At 40.4% G+C, this 26268-nt stretch overlaps 1 protein-coding gene across 3 annotated transcripts in view; it reads right to left on the bottom strand.

Annotated features, from left to right (window-relative positions):
- The window catches only part of GPR156 (G protein-coupled receptor 156), a 115041-nt gene that overhangs the window by 14313 nt on the left and 74460 nt on the right, over positions 1 to 26268 (bottom strand). For 2 of the 3 annotated variants that reach the window (XM_045036992.1, XM_019839812.3), the window contains exons 4-7: positions 10443 to 10578; positions 10083 to 10193; positions 4948 to 5073; positions 3880 to 3975 (exon numbers count right to left, since the gene is read on the bottom strand). In XM_045036992.1, coding sequence (XP_044892927.1) covers positions 3880 to 3975; positions 4948 to 5073; positions 10083 to 10193; positions 10443 to 10578 — 469 coding nt within the window. The remainder of the gene's footprint in view (positions 1 to 3879; positions 3976 to 4947; positions 5074 to 10082; positions 10194 to 10442; positions 10579 to 26268) is intronic. The other variant, XM_045036993.1, reaches the window with a different exon arrangement.

A 26268-nucleotide genomic window follows, 5' to 3' on the forward strand; every position in this document is an offset into this window, starting at 1 on the left:
AATGTTATTTTCCTCCTCTTCACTGAGAATTGGTTTATTGGAGGTCAGCAAGTCAGCTATCAGACAGGACTCTGCTGGGACAAGGCACATGACAGGAAGCCCACAGGACAGGCTGCTGGGCACTAGGAGGGCACTGGGCACATGGTGCTGTTGGTGGTGATGATTACCACATCAATTGTGTGGTTCTGTGCTACATGGAACTGAGGGGCATGTATCAGCTGAAATAGCCCTGTGGTCTGCTTGTCAAGTCATGTGCCGCGGCAGGGGCAGTGCCCTGAGGACTGTTTTTTTTTGTTGTGTTTTTTTTTTTTCTAATTTTCCCAAAGGCACCATCTGCTTGCCAAGCCCTGCACCTGCAAGATTGCATCTGTCTAGAAGGGATGCCTTTTTCTAATTTACACAAAGGATCTCTATAGGCTAGCAGCGGCTCTGTGCCAGTGGGTGTTTGTGGGAGATGGAAGAAGAGAACAAAGGCAGGCTGGGACCTAAGCAAGACTGTGGAGCAGGCACAGGCACTAAAGGTTTCATCTATACCCTTCATCCTCTGTGTGACATTCCCTGCCCCCTCTCCCCTCCAGGAACCCAGTGCCCTATTCTTTCCTCTTTCCCATGAATATAAAACTGCTCTCAGATCTCTCATTTGTACTACACAGAAAATTACTCACAGCACGTTAAAGGGTTGTTTCTCCTAGAATGAGCTGTATTTTAAACAGAAATCAAAGCTTTAATCAGCAATACATAATGTATAGATTCAACATATGTTCTCCTGACTATGTGCAAAATATCATGTTAGGTGCAGGGTAGCCAAAGGTGTTACAAAGAGGAATAAATCATGGTCTTGGCTTTCAAGAAGCGCAGTCTGATAGAAAGATTTAAATGTCCGTGTTAGAGGGTGGGTGATGGGTATGGAAGAGGGCACCTTTTGGGATGAGCACTGGGTGTTGTATGGAAACCAATTTGACAATAAATTTCATATATAAAATTAAAAAAAAAATAAATAAATGTCCGTGTTTTGTCACACAGAATGTGAAGATGCCATGGGGAATGAGATGGGGGTGGGAAGTATCGATATTCAGAGGGAGAACTAATAATGAAAGCAAGGTCAGGTATCAGCAAGGTACCTGCCAGTGACTGCAATCGCACGACCTGACCAACTCCATCTTCAAGGACAGCCCTAAGGATAATTTTTTGGAGGACTGGCCATGCCCACAGTGAAGGATTCAAAATGGCAGGGATGCCTTCTGGGTGCCCCTAATGCCCTGTGTTTCAAAAGGGGCCTGAGGGCCAAAGATGGTCACCCTGAGATCTTCAGTGACCAGAGGACACATAAGTCAGGCCAGTGGGACCTGGGTTTTGTGTAACGGATACCATCAGGTGGCATCTAGCAGATTGGATCATTAGTAATTTAATCAAAATTAAATAAAATTAATTCTATGATTTTGAAATGTTCAAATCTCATCTATTAACATGTTTTAATTCCATTAAAACTCTTGCCATAAGGGAATAAGGTATGAATAAAGCCTCTCTACATCCATGACTTGTGTTTGCGTGAATCATACCCAAAACTTGGATGTCATTGGCATTCACTGCTGAGAAGTGGGGTGGGGGTAGTTGCCAGGCTCAGGTAGGGGGTCCTGAAACTTGATGTGAAGATTTAAGTCATCCTCAGGAACTGCTCATTGGCCAGGGAGCCCATGGAGGGCTGGCTCAGTCAGTTTCCTGACGCTCAGCACTATTTCCCCCTTTTCTTTCTTTGTCCTTCAGAAAGATATTACAGTGAAATAAAATGGAAATGGGATTATATAAAAGGCAATGGAGAAAATAAATCAAGTTGAGTCACAAAGTGAGCTGCTGTGGGGGAAGTGCTGAGTTTCTGTTGTGGGGAGGACATGTTCTTCTATGGGGCTCAAGGAATCGAGAGAGGCACTGTGTTTTCAGAACTGTCCAAGGGGGCAGTGAAAGATTAATAATAATAGTATCTATCATTTATTGAGCTCTTCCCATGGGCCAGGAGTGGTTGAAAACGCTTTTTTAAAAATGTTTTTTATTTATTTTTGAGAGAGAGAGAGTGTGTGTGTGCACGTGTGCGCAAGCAGGGGAGGGGCAGAGAGAGAGGGGGACAGAGGACCCGAAACAGGCTCTGTGCTGATAGCAGAGAGCCAGATGAGGGGTTTGAACCCACAAACCTGTGAGATCATGACCTGAGCTGAAGTCAGACCCTCAAACCACTGTTCAGCCCCGGCTGAACATTCTCATCATGCACTAACTCTTTTGAAACTCTGAACAGTTCTGAGAGGATATTATCATCATCCCCACTTTATGTATGAGGGGACCCAGGCTTGGAAAGGTTAAATGAGGTTCAGGGTCAGCTAGGAAGGGATTGAGTCAGAATTCAAACCCTGTTCAGTCGTATTCTGAAGTTCATTTTCTTAACTATTAGCAAGAAACTAGAGATCAAGAACTGTTTACGTCTCAGTGTTCTCTTTTATTTATTTTTTAATGTTTATTTTTGAGAGAGTGAGACAGAGCATGAGTGGGGGAGGGCCAGCGAGAGGGAGACACAGAATCAGAAGCAGGATCCAGGCTCTGAGCTATCAGCACAGAGCCCCATGTGGGGCTCAAACCACAAACGGTGAAAACATGACCTGAGCCTAAGTTGGACGCCCAACCAACTGAGCCACCAAGGCACCCTCCAGTGTTCTCTTTTAAAAACACTTCTACCAGGGGCACCTGGGTGGCTCAGTCTGAGAGATGACTCTTGATTTCAGCTCAGGTCATGATCCTACAGTTGGTGGGATGGAGCCCCTCATAGAACTCCAAGATGGTAGTGTGGGTGGAACCTGTTTGGGATTCTCTCTCTCCTCTCTACCCTTCCCCCCACTCTCTCTCTCTCAAAACCAAAACAAAACCAAAAATAAAAAAACTCATTTCTATCAATGTAATATGTGCATATAATCAAAAAGCAACATTTCCCTATCCAACTCTGCCCATTCCCGGACCCATTTCTCAGAAGCAACCACTTGAATGCTTTCCTAGTGGTAAAATGAGTAAAGTTTACCTTTAAAGACCACATATTTCTTTAAAAGTTTCTTCTCCTCTGCCAGCAATCAGTCAACCAGGACTCTCTGTCCTGAGAATCACCAGGCAGTCTCTTGCCACTCAGGGCTTGCCCTGTTCTTTGAAATAGGCCTGCCCACACCCCTCACAGCCAGATTCTCTGTTTCTCCAGGCTGAAAACCTGGATAGTTGGTTCTAAGAACCTCCTTTAGTGTCCTGTGTAGGTATTCTGTACCTGTGGAAGTAACGTCCTACTTTTGCCATCTAACAGACACAAATGAGGCTAATGTGGGAAATCGAGGGCAGTCTGGGGACACTTCGAGGCAGCTGGAACCACTTAAAGGACACCGCGAATGTTGCCATCTGTCTTAGGGGCCAGCTCTGCTTCCAGTCAGAGTGAGAAAGGTCAGTGGAAGGCAGCAGGATGCCTTGACTCAAATCTTGAAAAAAACCCAAGAGGGCACTCAAGAGAAAAAATAAAGCTGGATAAAATGTCTCCTCATAATTTCCCTTGCAGAGAGTTGGGGAGAAAACTGGTATTGCTAAATCAATTAAAAAATCAGACCAAGAAATGGGAGAAACAGTGGTTGTATTCCATATGATCTGGGGAAAACTGAATGAGGGAGACTAAATAGAGTTGGAAAAGTGACCCCAAGACAAATAAAAAGTAGAGAAATGATAAGGGTCATGATTTTATATCAACAGAGGTCTCCTTGGAGTTCAAGATTCTTTGCAGAAATCACCTTGTTAATTCCTGTGATTCCCTTTTCACATCTATTTTGTTTGTGACAGGGTGTATCCCAAGGACATGTGGTTACCAACCTTGCATACCAAAACAAGAGCAATCCAGACATCAGAGTACCGGGAAGCACAGAAGTGTGTGCTGGTCAGAGAGCAGGACACGTCTCTCCCTGTCACCTAGGAAGGACACAGAGTCAGGACTGAGGGAACCCACAATTACCAGGAACACACAGGAGATCTTTGTGAACATCCTGGAGTGTGACTTCTATGATTTCCCCCTTAATATGTAAAAACTCTAACATATAGGTGACTCCATTAGAATCCAAATGCAAGTTGACTATGGGTTAAAGGAGAAGACGATAAAGTCTGGTTGACATGTGGATACTTGGTAGTGGTGGGGTTTACTCCCCAGTTAATGCTTTGCTACCACAGTGACTCAAACTAGTATATCAGCAAAATTACAAAGGATTTCACATCATGTTTCTGCTATTTGTTAACAGTCGAAACTGTAAATATTAAATCTACAATGTCAAGAGTCCACTGTATTCTTCACCCCTTGTGAGGCTGGAGACATATAATACTTCCTGTTGACTGAACACTCTGTACTAGGCACAGTTGAGCCCTTTACCTGCATTTTTTCACTTAATCTTCACCACAGCCCTATGAAATAGGAAGTAATATCATCACCATTTTGCCTATGAGGAAATAGAGCCTTAGCGAGGTTAAATGACTTTCCCAAGGTCACATGGCTGGTAGGTGGGATTTGAATGAGGGCTCACTGACTCCACAGACCATCTCAAAATACTACCTTTACTTCTCAACAATTAGGGGAAGGTAACTTCCTGTAGCTGAAAGTCTCACTACTGATAATGTGGACGTGAAAGCAGAGATAACTGCCAGGCAGTTCCAGTGTGCCAACATCTCAGTAGATGCCATTGGAAGACACGTGGAGCAGGAGCAGTGGGAGGCAGCACACACTACAGACGAGGGGCAGGGCATTCACAGCAGCCACGGATCCTAATTCTCCCTCCTTTTGGGTCATTTAACTGCTTGTTAATGTTAACTGCTTGGGAGGATGACCCCAGTGTACCCACAGAAGCCAGTCCTCCCAGCTCAGGAACTAGATTCTCCAGCGATTGGGCCCCTCACCGTCATACTGACACCGAGAATCTGGAGGCACTGGATGGGATCAGTCAGCACCCACGTCACAAGCAGGATCACGTCTGCTATCACCAGGGCTGCCACCAACCCCAGTAGCTGCAGGTCTTTGATTATCTGCAAAAGAGTCAAGGTCATAATTTTCCTTTGCTTGCTGGCTATACGACACAGGGACTGGAGTACCCTATGTGCTCTGAGCTAAAGGCTCCAGGGTCAGCCCTCCCAGGGGGCTTCCTATCCAGCCATTAAAGATGAAACACACACTAAAGATGCGCTATGGTATTATGTCCATATCACCACCTTCACCATTAAACATCTTCATTTGTTTATTTTTTCCATATCCTGCCTTTCCCACAATGGATTAAGGGGTCTTATAAAATGAACATACTATTATTTCTATATATGTTAATATGAGCATATAGAGAGATATGGAAGTTTTCACATAAAACTGTAAACAACCACTAACCTGGAGGATATGATTAAAAGATAAGGGTGGTGGAAGAGAGATTACTATCATTTTCTTTATATGTATATGAATCATTTGACTTACTACAAAGAGGATGTGTTACTTTTGTAACTAGAGAAATAAAATTAATAAAGTATATATACTGTAACAAGATGAAAAATTGAAAAAATATCAGGGAAAAGAGAAAATATGGAGACTTAGGATGAAAGGCCAGGTGAGGAGAGTACACAGCCTTCATGAATTGGGGCAGAAATATGGATCTGAGTTTTTGACAGCCAATGAAAAGAAGGAAGTACAACCAGTTACATGATTCATGGTGTTTGTAAGATAAAAACCAGTTGCTTCATCAAACTGCTCAAAACCAGTGATAATAAACAAATCTTCAAATCAACCAGCAAAAAAGACACAGTATGTGTAGAGGAACAAAGATAAGGATGGCATCAGATTTCCTATCAGATACAAGGCCAAGTGAGAAGACAGTGGAGTGAAAACTTCAAAATACTGAAAGAAGAAAAGAAAGCCTCAACCTATAATTCTATATCCAGCAAAAGCAGCCTTCTGAAACAAAGGGTAAATAAAGACTTTTTCAGACAAACAAAAGTTGAAAGAATTCAGCATTAGCACACCTGCATGAGAATGTTAATATTCTTACAGCAAAAGGAAGATGATACCAGATGAAAATATGGATCTATATAAGGAAATATGACCTTCATGGAAAAGTATGTGTTAATTTTAATTATTTAAATATCTTTAAAATATAACCGTTCAAACCAAAATTAGTAACAATTGTGTGGGGCTTATAACATACGTAGAAGTAAAAACAACACAAAGATCAGGAGAGGGAGAAATGGAAGCATGCTATTGAGAGACACTTATACTATATGTGAATGCCAATTATAGCATTTTGCACAAACTCTTCCAAAACTGAAGTGGAGGGTAAACTTCCTAATTCATACTATAAGGCTGGTATTACCCTACACTAAAGCCAGAAAAATATTTTATAAGAAAAATAAAGCTACAGAACAACACCCCTTAAGAACATGAGTAAAGGGGCGCCTGGGTGGCTCAGTTGGTTAAGTGTTGGACTCTTGGTTTCAACTCCAGTCATGGTTTCACAGTTTGTGAGTTCAAGCCCTGTATTGGGCTGGAGCCTGCTTGGAATTCTCTCTCTCTTTCTCTCTGGCCCTCCCCTACTCTCTCTCTCTCAAAATAAATAAACTTTCAAAAAATTTTAAAAAGAAAAAAAAGAACATGAGTACACACATTATAAACAAAATTTTATGAAGAGGAGGACAACAATATAAGAAGAGGATTATATATCATGACCAAGTGGAGTTTGTCTCAGGAATACAGGATTGGTTTGAGATCCTAAAATCATTTCACGTAATTCACCATATTAACTAAAACAATTTGAAAAAAATATGATCAATAGACACAGAAAAAGCATTTGACAGAACCCAACATCAATTCTTTATTAAAACCCAGAAAAATGTGAATAGAAGGGAACTTCCCCAACTAGATAAAGGAAATCTACAATACATCTATAGCTAGCATACTTAGTTTTGAAATACTGAATGCTTTCCCCATAAGGTCAAGAAAAATTCAAGGTTGTCTGTGCTCTGCATTTCTTTTTTTTTTTTTTTTAATGTTTATTTATTTTGAGAGAGAGGGAGAGGAAGAGCATGAGTGGGGAAGGGGCAGAGAGAGAGGGAGACAGAGAATCCCAAGCAGGCTCCAGGCTGTCAGTGCAGAGCCCGAGGTGGGCCAAAATCAAGAGTCAGACACTTAATCGACTGAGCCACCCAGGCACCCTAGCACTCAGCACTTCTATTGAACATTGTACTGGTATTTCTAGACAGTGCCATCATACAGAAGATTGGAAAGAAACTGTCTTTATTCATAGATGATATGATCATCTATGTTGAAAATCTGAAAGATCTACAAAAAAGCTAATGGGAGCAATACATAGCTTAGGAAGGTTGGAGCAAAGAAGATCAGCATATGAAAATCAGTTGTGTTTCTATATATTAGCAACAAAAAATCAGGAAGTGAAATAAAAAACAATAACACATATAATAGCATAAAAAATACTTAGGAGTAAATCCTATAGAAGGTGTGAAAGACCTTCACTGAAAACTATAAAAAATTATTGATAAAAATTAGAAAAGACCTTAATAAATGAAGAAATATACTGTGTTCATGGGTTAAAAAACACAACATTGTTAAGAAGTTAGTTCTCCACAATTTGTTCTATAGATTCAATACATCTCAATCAAAATCCCAGCAGAAATTGGCAGAAACTGGCAAACCAAGTGAAAAATTCATATGGAAATTCAAAGGACCTAAATTTGAATAAACATATTAATATGCAAAAAAATTAACTTGGATTTATATTCACACCATATTCCAAAATTAACTCAAAATGGATCATATGCCTAAATGTAAAAACTAAAACTCTAAAACTTCTAGAAGTAAACACAGGAGAAACTTTTTGAGGCCTTAGGTTAGGCAAACATTTCTTAGATCTGATACCAAAACGTGATCCATAAAAGAACAAATTGGTAAACTGGATATCATCAAAATTAGAAATGTCTTTTCTTTGAAAGATACTCTTAAGTGAATGAAAAAAAGGACACAAAAAATTGGAAGAAAATCTTTGCAAAGCATATGTATTTGCTGACAGAATTGTATCCAGAATATAAAAAGAACTCTCAAAACTCAATAATAAAAGGATGCCTGGGTAGTTCAGTCGGTTTATACCTGACTTCAGCTCAGGTATAGATCTCTTGGTTCAGTTTGTGGGTTTGAGCCCTTGGCATTGGGCTCTCTACTGTCAGCACAGAGCCCGCTTCGCATCCTCTGTCCCCCTCTCTCCCTGCCCCTCCCCAGTTTGCACGCGCCCACGTTCTCTTAAAAATAAACATTAAAAAAAAAACCTCAATAATAAGAAAACAAACAACTAAAGTGTTTAAAAAATGGGTAAAAGATTTGAACAGATATTTCACCAAAGAAGACATATGGATAGCAAATAACCATGTGAAAAGATGCTCAACATTGCATTAAGGAAATGCAAATTAAAAATACAATGAGATACTACAATTCACATGTATTAGAATGACTACAAAGAACAACCAAGTCACATGTTGGCAAGGATGTAGAAATGAAGGACTCTCATACACTGCTGGTGGGAATGTAATAGGTACAACCATTTGGGGAAATAGTCAATTTTTTGAAAAGTTAAAAATATACTTACCATATGACCCACCCATTCTACTCTTAGGTTTTTAAGCAAGAAAAATGAAAACATATGCCTACACAAAGACTTATACAACAATGTTCATAGCAGATTTACTTTTAATAGCCCAAAACTGGAAAAAACCCCAAACATCTATTAACAGATGAATGGATAAACAAACTGTATGTCTACACATTGGACTATTACTCAGCAATAACACAAATAAAACCACTGGTGCATGCAATAATATGTATGAATCTTAAAACAATTATGCCAAGTAAAAGTAAAATAATTATAACAGGTAAAAAAAAAAAAAGAGTACATACTGTATTATTCCATTTATATAAAATTTTGGAAAAATGCAAACTAGTCTATAGTGACAAAAAGCAAATCAATAGTTGCCCAGGAATAGGAATGGATATAAGGATTGGACAGGAGAGGGAGATATCAAAGATTCATGAGGAAACTTCTGCAGATTTTACGCAACATTTCATGAGTGTATACATATGTCAAAAGTTATCAAATCATATAGTTTAAATATATGCAGTTCATTGCATGTCAATTATGCCTCAATAAAACTATTTTTTAAATAAAAAGGAATCTGTGTTCTAGAGGGACAGATGAATTTCTTGTCCTTGAGGCAATTTTTTTCATATTATGGTTACTCACAGCTGAGCTTTTCGTAAGTATTTACCATGATTCAATAATGTTTGCAAAAAAAAGAAATCATTGCAGAGAAGTAAACTCCGACTGAGTGATATACTGGGTCTGGGTAGGGCCTATAGCTCAAGGGTTTGATGATCAGGCTTTGAGGTTTGGGCAGGGAAGCTGATGAAATGGGGAAATGTTGTCAGGATGACATCTGATGTCAGGGACATCTAGGTCATTTGGCTCGCACATAGCTTCTAGGGTGGATTCTATCTGCTGAATGGGTGTCCTCTTTCTTGCTCACTGCTCCAAGCCCATCCTTCTTAGTGCAGAGAATGGCATTTGGCATGGAGAAGACCTGGGTTCCAGTGAAGGAAAAAGCTCTCCTTACTCGCTACAGCTTCCCTGTAATCACTCTCCCTCACTCCATTTTCAGCTCACACTTGTGCCAAACAACAGTCTCTCTGGGCATCTTGTTCTCCCTCTCACTGGTGCCAGATGTTGGCCAGCTCACACAGTACCAGCAGTACCATGGCTTGGGGTGCATATGAAGCAGAACTATGAAGCAAGACCTATCTCCCAAGAGCACTGACACATGGCCTTCCAGGCTTGGGGACTTAGGAGGCCACACCACTCCAGGGTTTGAAATGAGAAGCAGGAACTACAGATTGCCGTATAAGAGCCAGACCCATTAACCTGACACAAACTTCTCTAGCTAATAATCAATAATAAAGTTGCTGTTTGTAATCAAGTAGTGTCTACTTGCTGCTTACTCACCACTCTCTTGTCCGGGACCCTCTGGGTAAACACCTTGTAGAGTCGCCAGCTCTTCCCCAGAATGGGGCCAAACACAAGGGAGGTCCCAATGCACAGCATGGATAGTCTTATCTACAGGGAAAAGGGACAGAAGCAAGAGGCATGAGAGGGATCTTAATTGTTCTCCACATTCTACTCTGCAAAGCTTCAGTCCACACAGGGCACGGGACAGATGTGGACTTCACTAAACAATACAATGATCACCTCTGAGAGTACCCATTCAGAGGATAAAGGTAACCACCACCTATAGGAGATGCTGATTTAAAAAGATATCAAAAGTTGAACATTTTTCTCAAAACAAAAACTTAAGATTTAACCCACCTGAATGAGAGTTTCCATTGAGCCTCCCGCTAAAGCATCTTGATCTTGAATCCCGAAGAGGTAAACGCTACTGTAAGTCAGACAACTGCCAAGTAAGGTCACGATGTTCAGGTTGGGACTGGACATCTTCACAATCCTAGAGCGAATCAGAAAGAAGGACGCTTACAGCCATGACCCTTTGCCCTGGGAGTGAACAGAGTTTCCCCACCAGTATAATCTCCAATGCAACCTCAGAGTGAAGGACCACTGGGAAGACACTTCTTTATAGCCCTGTAAAAAATTGTTATGATGTATTTAAATTTATTTTCTAAAGGAACTAAATTCTGGCATTTCTTGCTTATATAACTCCAAGTCTTTTAAAAGAAGGCCAACTTCTAAAAAACAGGTGGTATTAGGGAAGAGTTAAGATTTCTCCATGAAATTTCTGGTTGCTAAGATACTGCTACATTCAGGCAAGTGAATGAATAACTAACAGGTAGATACCTAACGAGATACAGTTTGGAGCCTTTAGAAGTGAGCTGGTAAACCACCGTTTGGAAAAGGTTTGGGATTTTTTTCATACACTATTTATTTGATATATACAATTGCTTTTCCTTTCTCTGACTGACTGAAAGAGAAAAAGGAAGCAAGGACTGAAAGCAGGAACTTTGAGAAGGCTCTTTTGTCAAATAGTTTTAAATGAGTTTACAGAACAATTAAAAGATTAGAGGGAGGTATGGCCAACCAGGGTCTCAGACATACCCTGGGCACCAACAGAGGCTCACGACAAGGTAAAAATGTGTGAAGTGGTTAACCTAAGGGGAAAACCAGGCTTACTCTGGACAGTGACTGATAACAATTAAGAAGTAAGGTAACTGTACTTAAGACTTTTAGTCTAAATAACGTATTCTACATAAATTCAATATTTCTATTAATAGTCACTTGATAATTATACTTAGTTATATTTTAATTTTAAAATAATAACTGAGGAGGAAAGCATTCTTATCTTTGTACCTGGATTACCTGGCTGGCCACTTTAAAGTCCAGAGTCAAGGCAAAACCAGCTACTTAGTGCAGCCTACTTTAACGACAGGCAAAGTACTCAGAGGCATTAGACAGTTTGGCAGTGCTAGACTTGCAAACATCGTAACTAACAATGGCCCGGCTTGATTATTTCGTGACTAGTGGCATAATTACATCCACACACACAAAAACACCAAACCATCGCCCTGAATCTTAGGTCCCAAGTACAGACATCATAGGCCAATAAGTCCAGTTGAGCTTTACCCTGTCTTGTAGAAAAAAACCTTGTTTTTCTTCCTCTAAAAATGGGAACAAGTTTCATGTATTCCCCTTATAAAATGGGGACAAGAATAATACATGCCTCTCCCCCCACCAAAGAGTGGTGAGAGTTCATTGAGGTAATAAAGCAAAGTGTGGCACAGGACCTGGCACAGAGTAAGCTTGTTGCTAACATTAGCTGATGATATTAATCTCACTGTCTTCATGCTTTAGAAACCTACAAATCACCTTTTCCTCTCCTATTTATCACCTATACCCAATCAATTGCCAATTTCTTTCACTTGGGATTTCAAAATCCTTATGCGTGGTCCCTCCCTCTCCATTCCTGCTACTACATGCACCCAGGATACAATCATGTTAGGAGCAATGGAAATGGAGACAGGTGGTGTGACAGATGGGAATCCTGGCTGTGCCAATCACAGCTGCATGACTTTGGGCAAGTCATTTACTCTAGCTTCCTGTTTCCTCATCTGTGTAGATAATATTATCCTTCATAGCCACCCCACAAATTATTGCAAAGAGCAAATGAGGTATGTGGGAAACTCTCTTGAAAATTCTAAGGTGATGCAAAAGTATGAATTTTTAGATTTTTGGTGTAACATTTAGCTCTCTGTATCACCAATTTTTTCCTGTCCTAATACATTCTGCATATTACTTTCAGACCTATTTCTTAAAATACTACATTCATCACTTAGGAAGAGAGCTACACATATACAGATCAATTTTGTTTACCTTAAGCCTCCTGTATACAAATTTAAAATCTAGCCCCTATCCTATCTATCCACTCATGTCATCATGTTTTCAAATTATAGACTTATGGACAGTAATCTTCATTAGTTTCTTTGGCTCTTCCCAGAAGAAGGGGAATTATGGGGTGAATATTGACTGCAAAAGTAAGAACAGTGATAACCATCAGCTTCATAATGCATTTATTAATTAATAACTTAAACAGACCAGTGCTGGCACTGCTTTGGAAAAGGGGCCACCGCTGACCTGGGACTAGCTATTTGGTTCAGTCAAAAGCCTATGCAGTGGTACGACCACTGGTAGACTCTTCGAAGTCCAATAACTGAGGCTATTCTTCCCCATGGCTACACGTAAGCATGAGCCATGAATATATGATGCTGACGTCCTTACCAAGCAGCTGCCCAAGTTTCATAGTCACACATGTCTGTATTGTTCAGATCACGGATAGGTTTGGGTAGGTTTCTTTCTTCATTCTTTTCTGGGACCATTTTATTTGAACACCGCTCTACAATCAGATCTTCTTTGTGTAATTCAGTACTGCATGAAACCCTGATTTAGAATCCCCTCCCTCCTGATTTAGTTAGGAGGAGCCCAATTTAGTTATTTTTTGACAAAATATACATTACATAATCCTCACATCTCAGAAGTTGATGCAAATTCATTTTCTAAATGGACGTTATGGACTTACATATGTATATTTTTATATTTTTTGTAAAAAATTTGTACTTAAAACTTGCATCAGAAAAAAAAATGAATGGAAGATGGTTTACCTATTTTGTTTGGCAAAGTTAACACCTGTGAAGTTACTGAAAGGTGAAATCATCTATTCAGCAGATGAATTATGTATGTCTGAGGAATGTCTTTGCTACTTGAATAAGAATTCAAGCACCAATGTCACTTATATTTTACTGTTGAACTAAAATATGAAACCCACACATGCTGAATCTTTTAATCACCCACAAACACATACTTTCCACAAAACAAGACAATTTAAATATTATATACTTAATTATAAATATCTAGTCCCTTTGAGATTACCTATGTTGCGTTTATGAAGAGATAAAAGCTTAGACTGTGTTACTAGCACTCAGAAACAAGGTGGGTTTTTTTTTTAAAGGATTGTATAGCTATCTCATTATCTTTTCTCTTCATTTATTAATTGGTAAAGACTAGAACTTTCTTGATGTTTCTATTCTCGAGTAAGTCTCAATACAAAGATAAATATCCATCTGTATTTGTATAAACCTGGATTATAATTTTAATACTCTTTAATGAATTCTGATGCTTAAGTGACATCTACCAGCTCACAGGTTTGATATATGTATTTTTAATGTTTATCTAGTTTTGAAAGAGAGAGAGAGAGAGAGAGAGAGAGAGAGAGAGAGAGAGAGAGAGGAGGAGCAGAGAGAGAGGGAGACAGAGGATCCAAAGCAAGTTCTGTGCTGATAGCAGAGAGCCTAGTGCAGGGCTTGAACTCATGAATCACAGGTATGATATATTTTTTTAAGTTTATTTATTTATTTTGAGAGAGAGACAGACAGACAGAACAAGTAGGGGAGGGCCAGAGAGAGAGGGAGAGAAAATCTCAAACAGGCTCCACACTGACAACATGCAGCCTGATGCAGGGCTCAAACCCACGATCCATGAGATGATGACCTGAGCCGAAACCAAGAGTCAGAAGCTTAACCGACTGAGCCATCCAGGCACCCCACAGGTATGATATTTTAAAAGTCTTTATCAAATACTGGTTTCTGAATTTAGAGGTTTATTATAACTGCTATGGAGGACTGACTGGTCATCCTACTCTCTCTTCTTAATTATGGTTAAGAACTGAGTTTGGAAACATGGCTTGCAAATGGGACTGAGCGTACTTCTTGTGGCTATTAGAAAATTTTCCTAAAATGTGACAGGGCCATGGTTTCTAAAATGCTATATGAATTGATATAAATGATGTCAGTAAGCTTTAAACAAACCAAGTATAAATGTCTTTCCAAAAACAATTTTTAATAAAACAATTAAGATTAAATCATGAGAATTCGTTGAATTTCTTTTTCGATTCACTATTTTGGACCCATGTTACAGTGGGGTTATAAATCAATCTCATCTGGATATGTTCCAAACAGCTTTATCATTATGTTTTCTGGTTTGATTTAGCAAACACAATCATTTTGCTACCATGCTTATTTCTAATGTTTTAGGTTCAAAATCTAAACCCAATTCAAATTCTGCACATCTCAAAGCAATATCTGTGTGACTTCTAACCACTTATATTCTAACTCAGCATCATAATGGTGAGAGAAGACTGGCCCTGTCCCCTCCTCTCCTGTCTGGGCTACCATTCTAGGTGACCATCCTAGGAGCTTTCATTGACCTTTCAACCTCCAGAGTTCTAAATTCTTTGATCATAATGACTTCACTTTATTCCACTTTTAGATACCCACCCCCAGGGTCACACCCTGAGTGTTATGATCATTAAGAATGATTCCACTTCAGAAATTTTGAAAACCGACATCCCCCTCTTTGATCTCAATGTATCCAAAACCAAACTCTTAGTCTTCTCCCTTGACCTGTTCTTCCCACATTCTTCCCCAGTTCAGATAATGGCAATTCCATCTTTCTATTTGGTTGGACCCAAAATCTTGAAGTCATCTTTGATTCTTGCTCACCACCCACATCCAATCTGTCATGAAATCCTATTGGATCTATCCTTGAAATACATCCAAAATCCAACTTCTTACCACCTCTGCTACCACCACCCTGATCAAAGTCTGACTTTGCATTTCTCATTTGGATTATTACAATAGCCTCCTAACTGGTCTTGCTGTTTCAACTCTGGACCCTTCCTAAGTCTATTTTCAACACAGCAGTCACAACAATCCATTAAAGGTAAAGCAGACCATGTCACTTCTCTATTCAGAAGTCATCTGACTCAGAGGAAAAGTCAAAGTCTTTACCAGAGTGTACAAGTTATATTTTTGGCCCTCATTATCTATCTCATTTCCTGCTTCTTCCCTTTGCCCACTCCACCCCACACAGGCCTCCTTGCTATTCCTTGAAAACACCAGGCACTCAAAACTTCAAGGTTTTGAAGTGGGTGTTCTCCTGCTATAGAATATTCTAATTCATATATTTCCATGACTCATTCCCTCTTTCCTTTTATGTCTTTGTTCAAGTGTTACCCTCTCAATCAGGGCTACAACCCCATTTAAAATCGCACTCTTTTGCCTGGGTGGCTCAGTTGGTTGAGCGTCCAACTTCATCTCAGGTCATGATCTCACAGTTCATGAGTTCAAGCCCCGCGTTGGGCTCTGTGCTGACAGCGTGGAGCCTGGAGACTGTTTCCAATTCTGTCTCCCTCTCTCTCTGCCCCTAACCCACTTGCATTCTGTCTCTGTCTGTCTCAAAAATAAACATTAAAAAAAAAAAAAAAAGATTTTAAAATCGCACTCTTTCTCAGAATTCCAAATCTTTCTTATCCTGTTCTAGTCTATCTCCATCCCACCATAGTACTTTTTACCTTCTAAGATATTACACAATTTTATTTTTATTTATTTAAAAATTTAGGGGCGCCTGGGTGGCGCAGTCGGTTAAGCGTCCTACTTCAGCCAGGTCACTATCTCGCGGTCTGTGAGTTCGAGCCCCGCGTCAGGCTCTGGGCTGATGGCTCAGAGCCTGGAGCCTGTTTCCGATTCTGTGTCTCCCTCTCTCTCTGCCCCACCCCCGTTCATGCTCTGTCTCTCTCTGTCCCCCAAAAAATAAATAAACGTTGAAAAAAAAATTATAAAAAAAATTTATTTAAATTCAAGTTAGTTAATACATAGTGTAATAATGGTTTCAGGAATAGAATTTAGTGATTCATCACTTACATATAACACTCAGTGCTCATCCCAACAAGCGTCCTCCTTAATGCCCATCACCCATTTAGCCCATCCCCCTACCACACACCTCCCCTCCAGCAACCCTTAGTTTGTTCTTTGTATTTAAGAGTCTCTTATGGTTTGCCTCCCTCTCTGTTTTTATCTTATTTTTCCTCCCTTCCCCTATGTTCGTCTGTTTTGTATGTTAAATTCCACATATAAGTGAAATCAGATGATATTTGTCTTTCTCTTGACTTATTTCACTTAGCATAATACATTCTAGTTCCCATCCACGTTGCTGCAAATGGCAAGATTTCATTCTTTTTGATTGCTGAGTAATATTCATTTTATATATATACATATACATTTATATACACATATATATGTATGTATGTATGTAGTTGTTTATCATCTTCTCCTCCCCACTGGAATGGGTCATGATGTACTCCCAGTACTAGAACAGTACCTAGCATATTGAAAACACTCAGTAAATACTTCATGAATGAATGAATAAGTCCCCTATCCTCTAGCCCTTTCATATGCTCACTTCTAATGCACTTGCTTGTTGACAGCCTACAGACCTCCATTTCCCTGTCTCTTCAGCTTCCTCACAGTCTCCTTTCTCTGCCCAATGTGAAACCTCTGGTTGGTCATCTGAACTGTTCTCTCTGCAACACCCACTTCCTTTTCCAAGCAAGCTCCTTTGCTGCATCTGCCTGACAGAACTCCCATCAAAATTTCAATCGATTGTTTTCCTTTATATCCAAGCAGCTGGGTGTTGGGGGAGAAAATTATGTAACCTTGTAGACTGTTGCCACAAAATCAATAGCCTCCAACACCAATCAGCAGGGCTTACTGTACTACCAGCTAACGTTTTTATTTGTTCTATGAGGTACTCTTTAACGTTTTGTGAGTGACCCACCTCATTAGTTTTAAAGAAATAAGAGCACATATCTGTCTGGATGATTTCTCAGTCTAGGTTTGGTGCCCTCCTCTATGGCTTTATAATACCCCAGGGTATATATGCATCAGTACAATTGTCATGTTATATTACTAGCTTTTTATGTTTGTCTCACTAGACAGTTTCTACCCCTCAAAAGCTGGGCTGTTTCCTACTCATCTGTATCTCAGCTCCTAGCATAGTCTTTGCAAAATGGCAAGTAATCCATAACCTTTTGTTGAATTAATGAATGAATTCATTAATAGATATGAAAGGCCCATCACTTCTTCCTTTCTTTGTTCTCTTCCCTAATCTCATTTTTCCTTGGCAATGCTCTCCTCTGTTAGGCAGAAGGATGAGGTTCTCATCCTCCCAAAAGTATGCCAAATGGCTCTAAAGCAGCAGAGATCTCTGACAGAGGGAGAGTCAAGATTTGGTTCAATGTCTGTGTGTTAAGACAAGAGGGTACATTCTGGGTTATGGTAGGAGTTTTAGATAGCCCCTCCTGGAATGGCTAAGAACTTCACGGCATTACTAAATACAAAAGGGCCAAGATATTTTGGTTGCTGTGGACATCCACAGACACTGGTTTTTGACAAATCTACACATCACAAACCATCACTGAAAAGCCTTGTCATTTGGGTGATCTACTCCTTTGCTTCCCCACTCAGCATGGTGCTGAGGAAGTCTAAAAATAAACGAGAGAAAGAATCCTAACAGGATGCTTGTGAAGCTTTTTGTGCTCCCATTCTCTTTGTTTCTAGGAAAGTGCAGCGTCTTGGGGATGTATATATTCATATATGCACACACACATGTGTTTACTTGTCTCCAATGAGATCAGGCCACTTGAAAGATTTCTTTCCATTGGCTGAATTCTTCCTGGAGAATTCCCCCAGGAAATGCTTTTGTCCAATATGTCTCTTACATCATGTGTCGAGGGCTATGTAGGCCCAGTGATATGATGACAGCCCTTGTCAAGCAGTTGACGAATGAGACCTCATCTTCACGACCACACAGATTACAGTCTCAGCTGACATCTGCTCAGAGGTTAACAACATGCATCCCATTTCCTGGCTTCAGAAAATCTGCTGATCTTGGACTGATTTGCTGCTTGCAGCTAGGCTAGGATGCATGCCTTCTCTTTACATGCTTGCAGCCACTAAATTATGTTTTGTAGCAAGCTAAAACTCTCAGCCCTGCTTCTTGTTCAGGACGGGCCTTGCCACTCTAAATCTGCCTGCTTTCCTCTAGTTGTAGTGTCTGCATCATTTTGTTTTACATGGGGAGAGTGAACTCCTGTCTCCTATTTTGTCAGCTCAGGCCTACAGCTGCTGAAGCTGGAGATGAACTGGAAGAACAAAGACATTCTGCCTGCAGGACAGCTGCATGATTAGTGGTGGTTGCACTTGCTGAAATCTACATTCCCTTCCCGCTCTTCCCTTCTCAGCTTATTGCAGAGACAAGTTTCTTTTCCCTACTACTGGCTTATTAATAAGCCAGTTACACTTTGTATTTCTGCCTCTCTACCTTAAGCAGGAACAACAGGCTGACCTGGTTATCAGAGAGGCTTTAGAATTTACATCCCAATCAATCAGTCCCCCAGTCAATCAATCAATCAATCATCGAAATATTTAACTATTAAATGCAAAAGAAAACTTGCTAATGATCCTGCCCCCAAGTTACCCTTTAGCAGATTACCTCAGTGTTTGGATGTTTTGTGAGTCCAAACAAACACTTAATGATCTTCCTGTGTCAAACATTAATTCAACAATTTCTAAATATCTATTTGTTAAAGTATTAAGAAGAACTGAAGATAGGAAGGCAAATATGATATAATTTCTGTCCTCAGCTCACTTGGACACCATCTCTCTGGTTTCCATATTTTTCACTACAATGACAATTTCTTTTTGTTCTGCCTTTTCTCTTTTAAAATAGAATAAAATTTTAATATTAGCAGTTGTTTTCTCAGTATCCGCTGGGTCATTTAACAAAATCTATGTATATGAATTTATAGATATTTATATGTGAATATGCATATAGATTTCTAGTGAACAAATTTCAGAACATATAGCTCTCCTAGTCTATATAAATAGGCCTAAGGATCATTTTTTAAAAATACATCCTTGCAAATATTTTTAAAGCTAAAATGCAGAAATTTAGATATAAGACCAAATGCCCATTATTTCATTTTACCAGCACACAATTAGGACAGTAGTGAAAAAGCATATAGATAAATTCAAGATAAGCTGGTGATAAGAGGGGGAAAAGAGCCCTCAAGGGTACCCTTACTAGAAAGGAGCTTGTAGGGTGGCTCAGTCAGTTGAGCATCTGACTTTGGCTCAGGTTATGATATCATGGTTTGTGAGTTCAAGCTCCATATTGGGCTCTCTGCTGTCAGTGTAGAGCCCACTTGGGATCCTCTGTCCCTGCCTCTCTCTGCCCTTCCCTCGCTCATGCTCGCTCTCTCTCTCTCCAAAACATAAATCACCATTAAAAAAAAAGAAAGGAGATTGAATGGCTTTAATGAGGAGTAGTATGGCCACATTCCACATCAATTTTTTAAAAAATTAGTTTCTAAATATATTTTTGCCATGACTCATGCAATTGTAACATATTTTAAATGTGTTTTTATTTTATTTTATTTTTTAATGTTCACTTATTTATTTTTAAGAAAGAGAGAGGGAGATGGGGCACCTGGGTGGCTCAGTCGGTTGGGCGTCTGGCTTTGGCTCAGGTCATGATCTCACGGTCCATGAGTTCGAGCCCCGCGTCGGGCTCTGTGCTGACAGCTCAGAGCCTGGAGCCCGTTTCAGATTCTGTGTCTCCCTCTCTCTCTGCCCCTCCCCTGTTCATGCTCTGTATCTCTCTGTCTCAAAAATAAATAAATGCTAAAAAAAAAAAAAGAAAAAAAAAAGAAAGAGAGAGGGAGAGAGGGCATGGGGGAGGGGCAGAGAAAGTGAGAGAGAATCTCAAGCAGGCTCTGCACTGTCAGCACAGGGCTTCATGTTGGGCTCCATGCAGGGTTCATGAACCAGGAATCGTGACCTGAGCCGAAATTGAGAGTCCGATTCTTAACTGACTGAGTCACCCAGGTGCCCTTTAAATGCATTTTTTAAATGCCAGGGGGGGAAAAAACCACTAGAAACACAAAAATCCTCTTCACTCATATAACCTCAGACCCACCCTACAGTGTAGGCATGTGTTGTAATTTATAAAGCAGTGATTTCAGCTTCCTTTCTCCCCTCAGCTTTGGGAGAAGGCCTTGCCTGGGCCAATCCCTAGCAGGAGACTTGCAGCACTTCCCAAAGGGCACAGCAGATGCCCTGATTTTATTTTATTTTCTTAAAAAAAAAATTTTTTTTTCAACGTTTATTTATTTTTGGGACAGAGGGAGACAGAGCATGAACAGGGGAGGGGCAGAGAGAGAGGGAGACACAGAATCGGAAACAGGCTCCAGGCTCTGAGCCATCAGCCCAGAGCCTGATGCGGGGCTCGAACTCACGGACCGCGAGATCGTGACCTGGCTGAAGTTGGACGCTCAACCGACTGCGCCACCCAGGCGCCCCAGATGCCCTGATTTTAAGTAGAGCATAAAGCACAAGCACAATTGGCCCCATAAAACACCCAATCATGGGAGAGAGACTATAAACCAGAACACTATCTATCATCTACCAGGTAACATGTACATTGATGTCTTTGAGGCATAAAACATTTGCCTGCCATGCTGGGAAGGCTTCCTTTCCCTCTTCCCCTCCTTTCTGGTCCTCAGGATTGTGGCAGGAGAACTTTGGGCCTGAGTGAGTCTGAGAGGAATCCTGACCAACTCCGCTGTTGGAATCATTCCCCACTGGGCCAGAATCTGGGAAGAATTCATGATGCTGGGACTGGGTTTTACCTAGCTTTACCTATCGGCACCTTCTACAGGGCCCTGAACCTAGTGGACACTTACTGTTTGTTATCCTGGATAAATCATTAGACTTAAAAGGCTCTTAGAAGCCCTGTACTTAAAAGAGATAAAAGGGAGACTGCTAGCAAGGTGCGATCTACTTGCTCCCCACCACTCTGTCCCCACAAATTGCCTAGGACAGGATTGGCGTCTAAGGGTCATGAGAAACACCACTTAAACCAGTGATTGCCCCTGACTTTCTCATTTTACAATGACAGGATCTGCATGCAGTTTTACAGCCAGATGGGGACCACAATGGGACAGCTAATGCAGATGTCCTGATTCCTGGTTCCCTCCTATGTTCCTTCACTTCCCCCCTGGATTACCCTGGCCACCTGGGACCCTGTGTCTATCCTACTGATAATGAACTTCTGCTAGGGGCCTTTTTGATCCTGGTTTCTAATGTCCAGCAGCAGCACTGGGGGCCAAGCATTTTCACCTGCCTCCTCAACTGAGGCTCCTCAAAGGTGCCATTTGCTAGCATTTATCATCAAGAGGACAAAGAGGAAATCCTGAGTTCTCTGCAGTGCCTTCTCCTGGGCTCTGCCTGCCCTTTTCAATTCTGAGTGCTGGCCTGGACCTTGGACGTTGGCAGGGCTCCCTTCATGGCTCCTGGCTTTACCTACTGGCTGGAATCCCAGACTGCATTCTTGCCACAACTGGCTTTGGGCTTTTGGTTTCCGACACTGCCAAAAGTCTTCAAGTCTTAGCCCCAGAATGGCCTGGAAGTGTCTGCCCTAGGCTGTGACAAGAGTTGTGTATTCTATCCTGTAATCTGTCATGAAAGGAACAACTATTAGATAATCTGTGTGTGTTTAAGCAGCTTTCGTGGATTAACACTGAGGCTAACATGATGCAGTGGGAAAAGCATGGGCTTTTCCAAGTAGACAGACTAGACCAACTAGCCATGTATGGTGGGTGATTTGCTTAACCATGCTCAGGTGGTTTCTTTATCTGAAAATGGGGAAAATAATATTTATCCTCATGAGTTCTATAAAGGTCAGAGATAACGTATCTAAAACAAAAAGCATATAAGAGGCCTGTAATAGAAAGTAACAACCATGAATTTTAAGTTAAATTGTCTGAATTTACACATATAGGGACTAAATGCTGATTTTAAGATGAGTTTGAAGTACTGAAGGATCCTGAAATACACTGCTTATCAAAAATTACATTGTAGTCAGAATCATCTGAATGCATGTGTTTTCTATTCCTTAGAATATTGACAATGATATGGAATAATTTATAAGAGTGGCCAACATTGACTATATACTTAATATTTGCTAGGCAGTTGCTAAGGGCTCTACACACACCACTGAACGCAATCACAGAATTCTGAGATATATAGTATCATTACTCCTATTTTTAAATAGGGAAATGAGATTCAGCAAAGTTCAATAAAGCAATCTAGTCACATGTCTAGTGAGTGATGGGGCTGAGATCTGAAGTGGAGTTTGATTCCAGAGCCTGGGTTCTTATGCCATTTAATCTTTCACTGCTGACACACTTCACCTCTTGTGAACATTGTTAAGGAGTAACCCTTATCCCCCTCTCTCTGCTTTCTCACCAAGGTCTATTGAAGAAAGGTTTTTCCTACCTCTCTCCCCATGTGGGAAACTGCTGAGGACAAAGTTTTCACCTCCCTCTCCACCCTAGTACCCTCCCCCCTCCAACCTCCCAGGTAACAGGGGTGAGCACTCAGACTAGAGAGAGGCTAACAGGCCTGGACCAAGTTCTACCAAAATGTCTCCAAGGTAGGAATCTCCACTCCTCTCTTCTCCTTCCTCACCTCTACCAGAGGTAGAGCTCTACAAGAGCTCTCTCTGCACCACTCCTTGGTCCCCATTTTAGCATCATGTCAAGTAGTGCTTTCTAATTTGGCTTTCACCCCAAATCCTTTCCGCAAAAAACCTTTTTATTTTGACATTATCTGAGACTCATAAGAAGTTGCAAAACAGTTTCAACCTTCACCCAGCTTTCTCCAAAGACAACCTCTTACATAACTAGATTACATTACCAAAACCAGGAAATTGACAGTGGTGCAATGCTATTAACTATAGACTCTATTTGAGTTTCACCAGTTTTTACATGTGCTCTGTGTGTGTGTGCACATGTGTATAGTTCTATTGAATTTATAATGCATAGAGATGAATGCAACTACCACCATAATTAGGATGCTAAACTGTTTCAACGTGCAAACAAAACAAAACTGGTATCAAATTATCCCTTTATAGTCACACCCTTCACCCAACTATAACCTCTGGCAACCTCTCATCTGTTATTTATCACTATAAATTTGTCTCTTGAGAATACAATATAAATAGAATCACACAGTGTGTAACCTCTTGAGCTTGGCTTATTTTATTCAGCATAATGCCCTTGAGATTCAGCCAAGTTGTTGCAAAGTAATAACAGCTTGTTCCTTTTTATTGTTGGGTAGTTTTCCATTATATGGATGCACCACAGTTTGTTTATCCATTCACCTGTTGAAGGATGTTTGGGTTGTTTCTATTTTCTGATTATTACAAATAAAGCTGCTGTAAACATTTGTTTTTGTGTTTTCATTTCTGTAGGATAAAATACCCAGGAGTACTATTCCTGAATTGCACAGTGAGCATATGTTTGATTTTATACAAATCTGCCAAACTTTTTTCCAAAGTAACCACCATTTTACATACCCATCAGCAATGTATGATACATCCAGTTTCTCTGCATCCTTGCTGACACTTGGTATTGTCAGTATATGTGCTTTTGGCTTGTGTGACACATGTAAGCCTTTAAGAGTAAAAACATCATTTGATTATTCAGTCCTGTGTATTTGTATGCACTCTAACTGGACCAAATCCTGGAGGGGATGGAGTATGTTTTAGGCTCCGAATTCTTATCAAGCACCTCCTATGTGCCAGGCCCCTTGTCAGGTGATAGGAAATATTGTATTTGACTTGAGGACCCAATTTATAGTAGAGGAGATGGATAAGTGTATAGGTAAGTATAATTATGAAACCATGTGGTAAGTTATATAGGTATATGTAAAGTGCTATGGGCATTGCTAAAGGAACTGTTCCTTAGAAAGGTGGTTCTGAGATTTTAGCATTGGTAAGAATCACCTGAAGAGCTTGTTAAAATACAGATATGGTCATGATCCCCTAGAGTTTCAGATTCAGTAAGATCTAGGGTAGGACCCCAAGAATTTCTATTTCTAACAAGTTCCCAGATGATACTGATGCTGCTGGCCCAGGGCCCACATTTTGATGGAGAAGAATTTGTCTTAAAGTATGAATAGGAGTTTGTGAGGTGCAAAATGAGAAGAGTCATGAAACAAGGAAGAACATGAACAAAGATATGGTGATAAATGTGGTATGCTTGAGAAACAGCTATTACCTTATATAATGAAAGCACAAGTTACTTTAAAAGGAATAACCAAGGGGAAAAAAAAGGTTAGAGAGGGAGGGAGCCAACACATAAGAGACTCTTAAAAACTGAGAACAAACTGAGGGTTGATGGGGGGTGGGAGGGAGGAGAGGAGGGGTGATGGGTATTGAGGAGGGCACCTGTTGTAATGAGTACTGGGTGTTGTATGGAAACCAATTTGAAAATAAATTTCATATTTAAAAAAAAAGGGATAAGCAGAAATTGTAGATTAGAGCCAAACTACAAAAGATCTTAAATGGTTATCTAAGGAGTTGTATAAGCAGTAGAAGTCTATGTTTGAAAACCAGGTCTGCGTTTGTAAAAAAAAAAAAAAAATGCTGGAAAGAGAGTAGTAGCTACATTGGAAATGGGCGAGACTAACTAGGGGGCTACTGCAGTAACCCAGATGAAAAGTAGATCAGGGCTACACTTGGGCAATGGAGATGGGCAACAGAGGACAGATTAAGAGATATCTGAGAAGTTAAATATCTGAGATTTGGTGACTAACTGGATGTGTAGGGAGACAAAGAAAAGCAGAATGAGGAATGGATGGAGGGTAGTGCTATTAACTGAGATAGAAACTACACAGAGGTAGAACAATATTAATGGTAAGGTTTGAGTCTGGCTTTTGGTCATGGAATCTGAATTGACTAAAGAATGTCAATCTCACAGTATCAACTGTGAAGTCAGAAAAAGGGATTTGAAAGAGGCAGGGCCTGGGGATATGTTGTAAGAGGGATTAAGACTAGGTCAGGGGTATAGCATAAAAAGTGAATGAAGACTGGAACTCAGGGTGATATCAACATTAAATGGGTAGGTGGAGTGCAGGAGCCAATGGAAGCAGCTGATAGGAAGCAGAAACATTTATGTATGGTAAAGCTAATAAAAGAGAAGCTTTCAGAAAGGAGCAACAGAGGAGATGGTTAAGTGTTATATGGATTGAGGCTAAATAGGATGAAGTCTAAAAAGAGATCAATTAATTTAATGACCTGAGTAAGGGTCATTTCAGTGGAATCAGGGCATGGCTTGAAGAATGAATTGGAGATGAGAAAGTGGAGGTGGCTAGTGAAGACCACTTTTTTTTTTTTTAATGTTTATTTATTTTTGAGAGACAGAGAGACAGAGTGTGAGCAGGTAAGGGGCAGAGAGAGAGGGAGATATGGAATCTGAAGCAGGCTCCAGGCTCTGAGCTGTCAGCACAGAGCCTGACTCTGGGCCTGAACTCGTGAACCGTGAGATCATGACCTGAGCCGAAGTCAAACGCCTAACTGACTGAGCCACCCAGGTGCCCCAAGACCAATTTTTAAGATGGTTGGTGGTAAGAGGATGGTGAGATATGGCCAATACCAATAATCTGTTCTGGAGGACTTCTAAAGTCTCAAGAGTAACACCAACAGTTTCCAGCAATTACTCAGTATTCATTTGTCTACCTGACTTGAAATATGCAAAACACAGAAAACTATTTGATCAACTTCTAATGAATTCATAGGGGATGAATTCCGGTGTTGTAATCACTCTGGTTTCTTCCTCAATAAATTTAGAGGCGCATGATTAGTTTAGTGTCATTGTCTTTTGGTTTCTGACCACTCCCTGTGCCCTACTATTAGCAGCAAGAGATTCCACTGTTATTCTAGCTTCTCCCTT

This window comes from Felis catus, chromosome C2 (genome assembly GCF_018350175.1).
Source record: "Felis catus isolate Fca126 chromosome C2, F.catus_Fca126_mat1.0, whole genome shotgun sequence".
Lineage (NCBI taxonomy): Eukaryota > Metazoa > Chordata > Mammalia > Carnivora > Felidae > Felis > Felis catus.